Source organism: Schistocerca cancellata, chromosome 7 (genome assembly GCF_023864275.1).
Source record: "Schistocerca cancellata isolate TAMUIC-IGC-003103 chromosome 7, iqSchCanc2.1, whole genome shotgun sequence".
Taxonomy (NCBI): Eukaryota; Metazoa; Arthropoda; class Insecta; order Orthoptera; family Acrididae; genus Schistocerca; species Schistocerca cancellata.
In genome coordinates, this window is record NC_064632.1 from 523095468 (window position 1) to 523110052 (window position 14585).

Below are 14585 nucleotides of genomic sequence, written 5' to 3' on the forward strand. Positions count from 1 at the left end.
GTAATTAGATACTACCTAGAACGGTTATGTGATCCAATAGTTTTATCGACAAAAAGTGATGTACCTCAACAAACAAGTCAGTGAATATAGAATATGATTCCAGGGGAAGAAAAATATTTAAATCCATTGATACAATGATGAACCAAGAGGAAAGTGTAAACTTCCCAAAGAATTCCTAAATTTGCTCAATTTTCTTGGTATGTGGATAGCTTCTCAACAACGTCATAGATGCGGAAATATTATCCGACAAAGAAAATGACAAATCGGAATTGTACCATAAATTCCACTCATTTCAAATATTAACCGGAGAAGAAAATCACAAATCGGAATTCACACCATAAGTTCCACTCATTTCAATTAACAGACCATTTAGCTTCAAAACGCTCCGTTTTACGACACGATTAGCGTGCAATATGGCTATCAACAAAGCACAAAGCAAACACTCCAGTACTGCGGAGTGAATTTTTTAAAAAAACTGTTTTTCTCGATGACATCTATACCTAGCATGTTCGGGAGGCGCAGAACCACAAAAGCCATTCGCCTTTGCACCCGAAAGTAAAACACCAAATGTAATTTGCAGGAATACACTTTGAATGAGTTAGACGCTGTACAAACCAGGTGATTAATTTCAAATTTTTTCAGTGCAGAAAACAAATGAAAAAAGGCCATACAAAGCGCGTCCTTTTTACCTAGGGGTTTCTTTTAACAAAGGGAGAGTTGTACTTCCTTTCGGAAGTCCGTAAACATGTTAGAAGGAGGAGCATATTTCAAAAATCTTATCCAGGGCAACCGACGCCTGTGAAACTGTTTTAAGATACCCAATGCACTGTGGAAAAACATTGCGAAGAAATCACTGCTGGATGCTGTAACATTTTGAAGATCTGAAATGGCTAAAAAACTTCCAGATGAATAAATACAGATTCCTATTGCAGTGAATGGTATTTGCGAATCGTTTGTCACGGTCATTGATTGTGCACGAAAGCGTTTGCCACTAAGATCGAGAATGGTTACAGCAATTTACAAATTAACCATCTACGGAAGATGTGGAATTGTTACCAAGCAGTTCAGTTTTGGTGATTCGGCAAATACATCTGCGTTCATATAGCTTTTCTATCTAAATAATCTAAAATATTCTTAAGTTACATGAAAGAAATCAATAGTTTCCTGATCAATTCAGTACGTGTTCTCTCTCTTCACTACACACAAAATAATCTCGTCCACATTAACCAACAAATTACAAAGCAAATAGCGACCTCACAACTCAGTCACGATGCAAATCCGGTAGAGCTTTCGTAAGGAATGAATATCGTTAGTGGTAGAATGAATATCGATAGTGATAGCTGATATCTGTCAACTGAACCCGCATTTCCAGAAACAATAGTCGCGTTTTTACATGACCACCCAAAGACGACAAGGAAAATCTGAATTACCAGTATGTCCGTCTGAAGAATAATCTACTTTGGACATTTCTGGCACACTTAAATCACAGAACCGAATATCGTACATTTAGGTGATGGGGGAGGTGTGTATTTCGTCGTAGACTCCTTTCCCTCACTCTCATAACCCGCCTTATTCTTCGTTTCCGTCTTAGTCACCGAGAACTGATCTCGAGATCCAAGAGTCTGCAGCCAGTGACCCTAACGACTAGACCTGAAAGCAGAACAGACTTCGACATACTCGTGAAACAGCCGAACTAGGGGACCACTCTGAGCCTATCATCAGCTTTTACGTTGTTAGTGTGGAACACTCTGCCCCCCCCCCCCCTACTTTTTTTATTGTAGTAAGCGGTTGATGCTTAACGACGGGGCGGAGGTCGGGCAGTTAGCACATTCCTGCGACCAGCAGTGATACCCGTTTCGGCGAGCGCTCCTCCCTTCTCTGCTCCCCCTTACCTCCCGGCTGTTCTTCTATAAAATTGAGGCGCCCGGCTGTTTCGCCCCAAAGTGCGGGACTTGGCGGCGCCTGCGCCGTGTAATTTCCAGGCTCCGAAATCGGTCCGCCAGAGGCCCAGTGCGCATAATTCACGCATTAGTAATTCTACCCCGGGCTGGGCCGGCCCCGCACCACACGTGTTACGTGTAGTCTGCCCCGGGACGAAACGCATTCCTCAGCAGACCTTCGAGTCACTCGTCTTCCGACATCCAACCAGCTAACGACAGCTGTCCATCTCGGCCAGTAGACATGATATGCGGCATTTGAACACGAGTTTCCCTTTTTCTATTTTCTTCAGAGTAAAGACGTCAGGTAAGATACTGCCATCTCGCTGTACACTACAAGCTGCATGTAGAACTATTTAACTGCCAGACCTGTGTTCGGGCATATGGCCCATCATCAGTGGCACACATTGAGGTACAGGGTGTTTCAAAAATGACCGGTATATTTGAAACGGCAATAAAAACTAAACGAGCAGCGATAGAAATACACCGTTTGTTGCAATATGCTTGGGACAACAGTACATTTTCAGGCGGACAAACTTTCGAAATTACAGTAGTTACAATTTTCAACAACAGAAGACAACGCAGTCTGTGGGTGCGTCATTCTGTACGTCGTCTTTCTGCTGTAAGCGTGTGCTGTTCATAACGTGCAAGTGTGCTGTAGACAACATGGTTTATTCCTTAGAACAGAGGATTTTTCTGGTGTTGGAATTCCACCGCCTAGAACACAGTGTTGTTGCAACAAGACGAAGTTTTCAACGGAGGTTTAATGTAACCAAAGGACCGAAAAGCGATAGAATAAAGGATCTGTTTGAAAAATTTCAACGGACTGGGAACGTGACGGATGAACGTGCTGGAAAGGTAGGGCGACCGCGTACGGCAACCACAGAGGGCAACGCGCAGCTAGTGCAGCAGGTAATCCAACAGCGGCCTCGGGTTTCCGTTCGCCGTGTTGCAGCTGCGGTCCAAATGACTCCAACGTCCACGTATCGTCTGATGCGCCAGAGTTTACACCTCTATCCATACAAAATCGAAACGCGGCAACCCCTCAGCGCCGCTACCATTGCTGCACGAGAGACATTCGCTAACGATATAGTGTACAGGATTGATGACGGCGATATGCATGTGGGCAGCATTTGGTTTACTGACGAAGCTTATTTTTACCTGGACGGCTTCGTCAATAAACAGAACTGGCGCATATGGGGAACCGAAAAGCCCCATGTTGCAGTCCCATCGTCCCTGCATCCTCAAAAAGTACTGGTCTGGGCCGCCATTTCTTCCAAACGAATCATTGGCCCATTTTTCAGATCCGAAACGATTACTGCATCACGCTATCTGGACAATTTCCGTGAATTTGTGGCGGTACAAACTGCCTTAGACGACACTGCGAACACCTCGTGGCTTATGCAAGATGGTGCCCGGCCACATCGCACGGCCGACGTCTTTAATTTCCTGAATGAATATTTCGATGATCGTGTGATTGCTTTGGGCTATCCGAACCATACAGGAGGAGGCGTGGATTGGCCTCCCTATTCGCCAGACATGAACCCCTGTGACTTCTTTCTGTGGGGACACTTGAAAGACCAGGTGTACCGCCAGGATCCAGAAACAATTGAACAGCTGAAGCAGTACATCTCATCTGCATGTGAAGCCATTCCGCCAGACACGTTGTCAAAGGTTTCGGGTAATTTCATTCAGAGACTACGCCATATTATTGCTACGCATGGTGGATATGTGGAAAATATCGTACTATAGAGTTTCCCAGACCGCAGCGCCATCTGTTGTTGAAAATTGTAACTACTGTAATTTCGAAAGTTTGTCTGCCTGAAAATGTACTGTTGTCCGAAGCATATTGCAACAAACGGTGTATTTCTATTGCTGCTCGTTTAGTTTTTATTGCCGTTTCAAATATACCGGTCATTTTTGAAACACCCTGTACATAAGTCATGGGATATCTCCTTTTGCCGGCGCAGTACGGCAAGTCGACTTGGAACTGACTCAACATGTCGCTGGAAGTCCTCTGCAGAAATATTGACCCACTCTACTCTATAACCATCCATAATTGTGAAAGTGTTACCGGTGCAGGATTTTGTTCACGATCTGTCCTCTCGATTACGGGCGATCTAGGTGGTCCAAATATTCGGTCGAATTGTCCAGAATGTTCTTCAAACCAACAGCGAACATTCGTGGCCCGGTGACATGGTGCATTTTCATCCACAAAAATTCCAAGTAGGATCTAATTTCAGACTATATAGAACTTGTATATACACACAGAAAAAGGCAGAACAAACAAGTACAACAAATTTTCTGACGTAACTTGTTGTTGTTGTCTTCATTTCAAAGGCTAGTTTAATGCAGCTCTCCATGCTAGTCGATCCTGGGCAAGTCTCTTCATCCCTGCATAAGTGCTGCAACCTGTATCCGTTTGAACTTGTTTACTGTGTTTATAAATTGGTCTTATTCTATAATATTTACCCCTCACCCCTCCTTCCGTTATCAGACTGATGTGTTCAATCAACCGATCCCTCAATTCGGTCAAATTGTGCTATGAATTTCTGTTTTCCTCAGTTCGATTCAGGACTTCCTCATTTGTTATTCGATCTAACCTCCAGCATTCTTTTATAGCACCACATTTCATTTTGATAATTGTTTCTCATGTAGTTGCTAATAATAGGAGTAGAATAAAGCAGACAGATGGATAAACATATTTCAGTAGTGCATATCTAACTCCGAAACGTTACTAAAATAATAAAAAACAAGTTATTCACTTGCCCTAAGAGTGCTGCTAAAGTGAAAGTACTTTAAAGTTGAAGTATTCTACATTATAACAAAATGCAATAGATCGTAATGGCTTCTCTTGGAACTAGACTTTTGGTACAGTGTTTTTGTTCCCATTTCTATGTAACGCCATAGATAACGCACAATAATCGTGCACAGAAAATAGCATTTACAATATACTAACACTAATTCATTCCATCTGATCTAGAGGTATAAAGTAGCGAAACACTTCAAGAGAATTTAAAATGTGGCTGGTTGGTTATATGTATTCGGCGTTCCAGTTTATATTCACTGCAGTCGCGGTTAGGCCTAAAATGTTTGCGTACCGTACTAATGGTAACACATTTTAGAAAATCATTGACTACCTGGTTAGCGTTAAGCTACTATGAAGATACCACGGCTAAATCGTAAGATGCGTGGTTTTAAACCGCAGTTTCATATGCAAAAAAGCTAACACACAAATAAACAGCAACATGTAAGAAGGAAAGAGATGCTACTGGCTGTGGTGATACTTGCATCGTCGCTCAAAACAGGTCACTATCCTAAGAATATACGACTAGGTGGCGAATTTTCTTCCATGACATTCTGGTCTCTTTTATACTATTTTCTTCGAGTTGCCCTCATTTTCACTTCGTAATAAGGGTACGCCGCAAATACCGAACATCATGTAAATGTTAGAAACAAAATTCTGTGCAAGTTTTATTATTCGTCGACCGTCATAGTCTAGACACACAAAATAAAATGAATAAATAATAAACCACTTGGTAGTCAGAGTACTTCAAGTGAAAGTCTTTGCAGATGTATTTTGCTGTTCTCGTTTTTACTCACTTGCATTACTTATTAAATAATTCCTATGGCAATGAAAAATGTTCTCATTCACAAAAGAAGTCATGATTGGAAACCGATAGTTGATAACACACAGAATGCTAATAATTGAAATGAAAGAAAAAATGAGGGCGGAACAATGTGTCGAAGTAATAAGACCAAGATCAGTGTTTCGGCTACTGGTCACATCTTTAGGTTTCGTTTGATGCTTTGTGTAAGCCAAAAATGTAGAAATTTTGCAACGAAGTGTTTCTACATGGAGTCCCTTCTCATGCCCACCCCTCATCCACTTCTCTGTCGGCAGGCAGGCAAGGATACCATCTGTAATTAGAATACTCGTTGTATAACTATGCGGTACACAGAACTACACTTTTCTGTCATGTTTCTGTCTGAACGCCTCACCCACTGATTAGTTTTATTTAGTTTTTGTACGAATGGAGGCGAAAATTTATGAGAAACACTACCTGCTACATTTCGGAGTTCATCCAAAAGTTGCGAATTTTCAGTGCTATATCGAACCTACTGCAGAAGGCTGGATTCTCGCGTTCCGAGAACTGCTACTGTTTAGTCAGAGCGAAGTGGTTTGTCTCCAATTTAAAATTCACACTGGTGCCATAGCGGTATGCAAGTCTTCTAGAGGAAGACACAGAACCGTATAATAACGCAAAGGAGAACAAAACAAGCGTCTGCAAGTTCTCACGGAACGCTCCCTACCTACCGCGGGTGTCCGTGATGTCGGAACGGGGCGTAGGAGGTCGCGCTTTCTTTTTTAGGGCCCTTTCTGTGTGAGCAGCCCAGAAAGCTCGCGAATGCCGCCGGCCTGCGCGCTGTTTTTTTCCCCGGCCGGTGTAACGGTTCCTGTTGTAGCCTTGACCGGCAGGTGGTCGCCAGCGGACAAGGGGCAGTTTCGCTGTCAGCCGCTGCCTTCTGACGTCTGTATCACCGGGCAGACGGCGACCAGACGCACTCGCTACCTTGTCACCCATGTAACTGTCATAGCTGCGGCGCAGCTGATACATTGAAGCACCAAAGAAACTGGTATAGGCATGCGTATTCAAACACAGAGGGCCGGCCGGTGTGGCCGAGCGGTTCTAGGCGCTGCCTCGGACATGGATGTGTGTGATATCCTTAGGTTAGTTAGGTTTAAGTAGTTCTAAGTTCTAGGGGACTGATGACCTCAGATCTTAAGTCCCCTAGTGCTCAGAGCCATTTTTTTCAAACACCCATGTATATGGTGTTACAAAAAGGTACTGCCAAACTTTCAGGAATCATTCCTCACACACAAATAAAGAAAAGATGTTATGTCGGCATGTGTCCGGAAACGCTTAATTTCCATGTTAGAGCTCATTTTAGTTTCGTCAGTATGTACTGTACTTCCTCGATTCACCTCCATGATTTCCTACGGGATACTCTTCCTGTGCTGCTAGAACATGTGCCTTTACAAGTACGACACAACATGTGGTTCATGCACGATGGAGCTCATGCACATTTCAGTCGAAGTGTTCGTATGCTTCTCAACAACAGATTCGGTGACCGATATATTGGTAGAGGCGGACCAATTCCGTGGCCTCCACGCTCTCCTGACCTCAACCCTCTTGACTTTCATTTATGGGGGCATTTGAAAGCTCTTGTCTACGCAACCCCGGTACCAAATGTAGAGACTCTTCGTGCTCGTATTGTGGACGGCTGTGATACAATACGCCATTCTCCAGGGCTGCATCAGCGCATCAGGGATTCCATCCGACTTGAGGATGGATGCATGTATCCTCGCAAACGGAGGACATTTTGAACATTTCCTGTAACAAAGTGTTTGAAGTCACGCTGGTACGTTCTGTTACTGTGTGTTTCCATTCCATGATTAATGTGATTCGAAGAGAAGTAATAAAATGAGCTCTAACATGGAAAGCAAGCGTTTCCGGACTCATGTCCACATAACATATTTTCTTTCTTTGTGTGTGAGGAATGTTTCCTGAAAGTTTGGCCGTACCTTTTTGTAACACCCTGTATGTAAACAGGCACAATACGGCGCTGCGGTCGGCAACGCCTATATACGACAACAAGTGTCTGACTTGAGTTGTTAGGTCGGTTACTGCTGCTACAATGGCAGGTTATCAAGATTGAGTGGGTTTGAACTTGGTGTTCTAATCGGCGCACGAGCGATGGGACTCAGCATATCCGAGGTAGCGGTGAAGTGGGGATTTTCCCGTACAACCATTTAACGAGTGTGCCGTGAATAAAGCATCAAATTCTCGACATGGCTGCGGCCGTAAAAAGATCCTGCAAGAACGGGACCAACGACGACTGAAGAGAATCGTTCAGCGTGACAGAAGTGCAACCCTTCCGCAAATTGCTCCAGATTTCTATGCTGGTCCAACTAGTATCAGCGTACGAACCATTGAACGAAACATCATCGATATGGGCTTTCGGAGCCGAAGGCCCACTCGTGTACCCTTAATGGCTGCACGACACAAAGCTTTACGCCTCGCCTGGGCCCGTCAACATCGACAATGGACTGTTGATGACTGGAAACATCTTGCCTGTCGGACGAGAGGCGTTTCAAATTGTATCGAGCGGATGGATGTGTACGGTTATGGAGACAACCTCATGAATCCAAGGACCCTGTTTCTCAGCAGGGAACTGTTCAAGTTGATAGAAGCTCTGTAATTTTGTGGGGCGTGCGCAACTGGAGTGATATGGAACCCTTGATACATCTAGACACGACTCCGAGGGGTAACACGTGCCTGCATCCATTCATATCCATTGTGCATTCCGACAGACTTGGGCAATTCCAACAGGACAATGCGACACCACACACGTCCAGTATTGCCACAGAGTGGCTCCAGGAACACTCTTCTGAGTTTAAATACTTCCGCTGGCCACCAGACTCCCCAGACATGAATGTTATTGAGTACATCTGGGATGCGTTGCAACCTGCTGTTCAGAAGAGATCTCCACCCCCTCGTACTCTTACGGATTTATGGACAACGCTGCAGGATTCATGGTGTCAGTTCCCTCCAGCACTACTTCAGACATTAGTCGGGTCCACGCCACGTCGTGTTGCGGCACTTATGCGTGCTTGCGGTGGCCCTACACGATATTAGGCAGGTGTACCACTTTCTTTGACTCTTCAATGTATGTGGATTGTAGAAGTAGGCCAATGGTCCGCTTGATCCAGTTGGAAAACGAGCCAATTCTGAAGCATCACTGAATTTGGCTTACATTATCGCCCTCCCTATCCAACGAATTCTTTTCAACTCGGGAGGAGCTGTATAATCTATATATAACTAATTCGGAGAATCACTTTAGAAACGAGAAGACCTGTCACCCACGTGATTACATACTGAAAAGTGATTGAAACAGACGGAAATTTTAGCATTCAGAAGGCAGAATTAACAATGGTATGTTTGGAATAGAATGACCCATCCAGCAAAGAATATCAATATTCATGCATATACAAAAACGTTGTAGAATTTTTGCGTATTTTAATTTGAACTGATGTTGTTCATTAAATTATGTGACTCCTATTCCACAGATCTCTATAAGACAGTTCTTGACAATGTAAAACAGAGAATCGTATTCCTTAGATCTCTGTAAGACAGTTCTTGAGAATTTAAAAGAAGTCGTTATGGTCGATAATAACTCATTTAGACTGGACACTTGTTTAATTCGTAGCTTCTCCTAACAAACCATGGTTATTAGAGCTTAGCTTTTCACCCCAGTTACGTTTTATTTTTCACACAATAACACACATTTCCCAGAAAAAGGCACAAATTCCAAAGAAAAGATTTTGCTTATTGGTTACATTAATATTTTCGTTCGAACCCTATGAACACTTTAGACGAAAACAAAATATCAGAGGGGACTCCTAATTACCCTTAAAATATTTCCTCGAAGTGCAGAAGATACGTTTTCTTAGAACTACTGCTAAAATAGTGTAAATAATTTTTGTTACACGTTTAAAACAAGGGAGAAACTAATTTGACACCACAATAACCACGCTGAAGAAAGTGATAATGGAAAGCGAATGAATCACTTTCAGAAGGAGAATGCAGTTAATAGGCCTATTTTTTTTAGGGAAAATAAGTAAAACAAAATACAAACACTAGCACGAACCGACGGAAGTGAATACGCAATCACTACCAATAGCTTTTTATGTGTCTTCCACCTCTGATAAACCTATGAATAGGTTGTAAATGACAGATGACACGCTGGTTCTGATCCCAGGTCGAATTACAGTTTTTAAAGTACCTCACTGCTTTGGTAACATAGAAATACCAGCTTCAATACCAAGATGCCTTTTAAAGCATTGTAGTCTCAAACTCATCTTCTAGTTTATTAGTGTAGTAATTTTTAGTTTGTTAATAGAGTAATTATATATTTTCAAGTACAGGATAGAATTCAGTAAAACACTGTAATATTTAGGACGTGTTATCTGTGACGGTTTAAATTTTTCTTGTAATTGTTAGATTCAAGACCGATTGGTCTCAAATTACAGAACAACTTCCGTTCACTGCAATGAACACAATTAATTAAAGATCACTGATACTACCAAGCATATGTAGTAGTTGCTTTCAGACGTAGTGTGACGAGCTCAGCGACACGGTATGTTAGGTATGACGAGTTATGGAAGAGTACAGGGTTCTAGCAATAGTGGTTAAGTAATGAATATTAGTGGCAGTGATAGATTCATCATCGAGAACATAAATTCTTTCGCTCGAAGTTTTAGGCTTATCTTCAAAGTAAGCATGTCTGCTCCATTTCTGAATTACCACGCCTTTCGCAACCGTACGCAAATTGACAATAAAATAAACAGACTTAAGAATAGCATACATGCTGCACGTATCTCTTCGTTTTCTAAATGCGGCTCTCGTCTGAAGCCTGCCTTTCGTTATTCTCGTCGGTTTGTGCTAGTGGTGAAAGCGAATATATGTTGGTGAGCAAAGGAAAACGGGAAAGAAATAAACAAATGAAGAGAGCCGGTGAAATGGGGAGAAAATTACTACTACAGTCAACATGCACTGCTACAGCTAACAAGCGAGCTATTTCTCATAAATAATTGCGCGCATTACGCCTTAATTTGACCATCAGTATAACGACTCAGGTTAATAAATTTTGTCCAAAATGATTGTGACTTTCTTTTCAGTTCAGCTGAGCTCTTATAACGGACAGAGAGGGGACATATAAACAAGCCAGGCAAATGAATATTCAACGGCTTTCACCCATTATCGATGAATTGCCTCCGATTTCGAATGCCAGTTGGAACTGCAATGGACAGCCAGCGCTACACGTTTATTTTTAATGTGCTGACTTACATGCTTCCAACAGAAGAAAATATTTTTAATTGTAGTTATGTACCATGTTTATGAACGGTATACCAATACGCACATTAACTGATCAAAAGTCCTATTTAAGAATTTCCGAACCGGGCTGGAGTATTTGTCTCGGAATAGCGTCCTTAATAGAATCCATTTTTTAAACTAGTTGTACTGGCACTGTTACACTGGGTCTGCAATGTGGAAATCGTTTGTTTCCGAACCCGTGAATGGAAAGGAAACAATCCGCTCGATCTGCAATGACCAATAAATGCAAAGTTGTTTCATAAAAGCAGTATCTAACAGTTGGTGAAGGTTTATTACATTCATGTACGGTCTCAGATTACAGAACGACTTCCGTCCGTTATAATGAACACAACTGCGCATTTTCGCTTGGCGTTTGTGTGCAGAAACAAGTAAAAACAACTTTAGGCAAGAAAATTTAGAAAAGTCAACGTACGCGAGCTGGTGGTGGAACGGGTTGCCCGCTTCGTCTAAGTCGTTCTGTTGGTTCGTATCCCGACGAGGGCAAAGTTGCTGATTGAAGTAGGGCATGAGCGCGTTTCTTCGACAGCGAAAGGACAACGAGCTGCGAAAAATCAACGAACCAGAGATGTAGTATTTGCAATAACCTCCCCAAAAAGCAACACTAATATATATATACATAAGTAACAAATACAACATGTTTACTATTTTTTAATAAAATGCACGCTCCCTAAAGTAAATTTAAATCACTAGACAAGTGAAAATTTTTTCGAAATGGCTGAGAACCCAAAACCAAAATTTAGGTAATTTTTCTTTTCTGTTCGGTTCTCCCGCATACTGTCACTGCATAATCGTTTTAACTTCAGTTGAATTGAGTATTAAATGCAAAATCGTTTATTTTACTTATGTAAAGATTGTAAAGTATTCACTGTGTGTAACTGTTACAATGGCTACCAATACATTCACATTAGCTAAGTTTTCCGGAAAGCAGCAATACTCACACCAAAATAGCGAGAATGTAGGCCATGCTCAACTTAAGGTATATTTTATTGCCACTGAATACATATTTATTTGGAACGGACAAATAACTGGTAAAATTACTTTTTTTCGTGCGGCAATGATATCAAAAAATAACCTCTACTACGTTCATCATAGTGAGCTGCACAGATTACATGTAGGCACAGATACAGTATTTTAAGACACAGTTGTCTTTTATACGTATCGCAACCTTGCTTCTACCGCTCCCACGTTTTTATAGGGGTTCTCTATATTCTTCCAGGTCGAGCAACGTAATGCAAACAAGTGTTGGCTTGGAGAAGAGGTACATGGCCAGACCCTGCTCTAAACAGCCACGCGTACTAACGATCTATGGTTTGGCACGTTGATAAGCTTGGAAGTACATCTTCAGCCGTTTTGCACACCTCTTTACCCGACGACACCTCTTTACTCGAAGAATGCCGGGACGGTTCCTCATTCCTGCCTCAGAGAGGCAGTACACAAAAGGTAAAATACCAATGGCACATAGAACACACATCACTTGATACGCGAGCGAATAGTAACATGAAACGTTTTTGTACGGATTTCCATGATACTAGATCACTTAAAGAAAGCGTGATAAAGGATAACAAGACGTAAAATTTCACATACGTAATTTTTCGTATTTGAAAAAGAGAGAGAGAACAAAACAAAAAAAAATGCGCAATGGTGCTGAATAGAGAGATCTGAGAGATCTCTGTTTCGAGGAAATTTTCTTTTAGTAAGATACATTTTTTCGTAAAAAACAGCGTTTCAGTATTATTAGTCGTTGTTGTATGCAATAAATCATGAATACCAACAAAACCGCATTTCACTGAAAGCATTTATTTAATTTTATCATTGTATATTGTAATAAACATTATTCTTATTTTGCCCATCTTGTCCGTCGTCTTGGAAATAGGGCACCCGCAAACGTTGTTATTATTTAAACAGCAAGTCATGCCACATATAAACGTATATACTGTCACGAGCGGAGGGTTGGTGTAAAAGCCGACATAAGCGTTTCTTTTTTTCTTCGTAGACGAACAAATGAGTAAAATTCCATCCAGTTTCTTGATACACAGTTGCCAGTTCGTTATGTACGCTACCCCTCTATTACCGTAAGGTTGTTTCAGACATTTTCGCAGTTACGGCTTGAATTGCACGTGAAAACTTGAGTCTACGGCATTCTGACGTTCTCTGTACAAACGCCGCACCACCGTGACGTTGTAAATGGCGAAATTCGAGACGCACGATTTGTAGAAGGAAAGTTATTTAGGTGGCAAGAAGTCACTGCCGGTCCTAATTCTTCTTCTTCAGCAACGGCAAGAAAGATAAACGTTTTTGCAGTGAGGTTCCTGTTTCAACTACTGCTTCTTATAAGCAAGTTTTTCTTAATTCACCAGCACCGTTTGTCTTCGACCACCCTCGACAATGGCAACTTTGGTTGACAATTTATCTGCATGGTAGGAAAGTTGCGTATCGTTTCCACGAAATAAGCTTTAACGCTCCTTGCGAATTGCGGAATGCTATAGAAAGTGAAACAGAAGTGGTACGATTTGTGATAGATATCTGTCACTTTCTGGTATTGGCCTGGCTCTCTCTCTCTTGCGGCTGATTCACAAAATGATGCATTGTTCTATCGCCGTGTAAACTGTCAGTTCAGGCCGCCTCCAGTACTGACTCGTCTTGTTACCGAAGCTCACTCTCAAAAAGATCAGGCATTTCGTGTCTCTGCATAGCCGTGTAAATAAAGCTATCTCTGTTGTCATAAATTTCTCTTCACATTGCACTGTACACATTAAACATTTTGGCAGTGCCTGACAGAATGTGACATAATTTAAGAGACAAGAAACTATTATTAATATTCTGACTCATATTTTATTAAGTCATGTAGTTGCCTTCGGTTTCTAAGGCCGACACAGATGACATGTTGTATAATTCCATAGAAATGTCTGAATCTGGCCAATTTTAGCTATGCACTATGTGGTATGAAAAAAACTTAAAATTACCACAAAGATACTGAAACTCTCGCTTCTGTTCAGTTATTTGCCCATCTATAATAAATTTGGCTCTTAGGGGTTTCAGTCCTTAAATTGCCAACACTTTTGTTTTATCAGTCGAAATTTTCACTTCGTATTTAAGACCGATTTAAGTCATTTAATGCAATTTGAAACTGTGATTCATGCGTTCCTATTATAAGTTGATTATTAGGAAGTAGCAGCGTCATGGAATTGAAATTATCAGTAATTGACGTGACCTTTAATATAAAAAACCATTTATGAATGATATTGTCAATATAAACACTGGAAAAGGATAGGGGACGTACTTGACTAAATCGTTGCACAGTGAAAGCTCACATCGTGGAAGTGTTTCTAAACTAATAAAAAAATAAAAAAGTGTTTCATTCACTAGCCAAAGGTAGATCAGACAGAGTTATGACGTATCAGCTGCCGAGTCCCAATTGAGACTGAGTGAGAGAGGATGTCCTGTTCTGGAATTTTGATTAGAAAAATGGAAAAGCTCTATAAAATCTTGGTCAGAACTGGGAGTGGGCGTTATTTTTCATTTAATCCAGAAGCGTCAACAGATGAAATCATGGAAGCCTAGTGTATGTGTAAGTACATTTGTTTATGTGGATACAGAATGAAATCTCACGTCTTGGCTATGATCTTTTTCAATTTTTTAAAAATACTCTTCGTTTTGTACATTTAAAAATAAAGGGGACTGTTCGAGT

At 41.5% G+C, this 14585-nt stretch overlaps 1 protein-coding gene across 1 annotated transcript in view; it reads right to left on the reverse strand.

The window, feature by feature from the left end:
- The window catches only part of LOC126092875 (dachshund homolog 2), a 982096-nt gene that overhangs the window by 821123 nt on the left and 146388 nt on the right, over positions 1-14585 (reverse strand). Inside the window, exon 3 of the mRNA XM_049908606.1 lies at positions 11310-11438. Coding sequence (XP_049764563.1) covers positions 11310-11438 — 129 coding nt within the window. The remainder of the gene's footprint in view (positions 1-11309; positions 11439-14585) is intronic.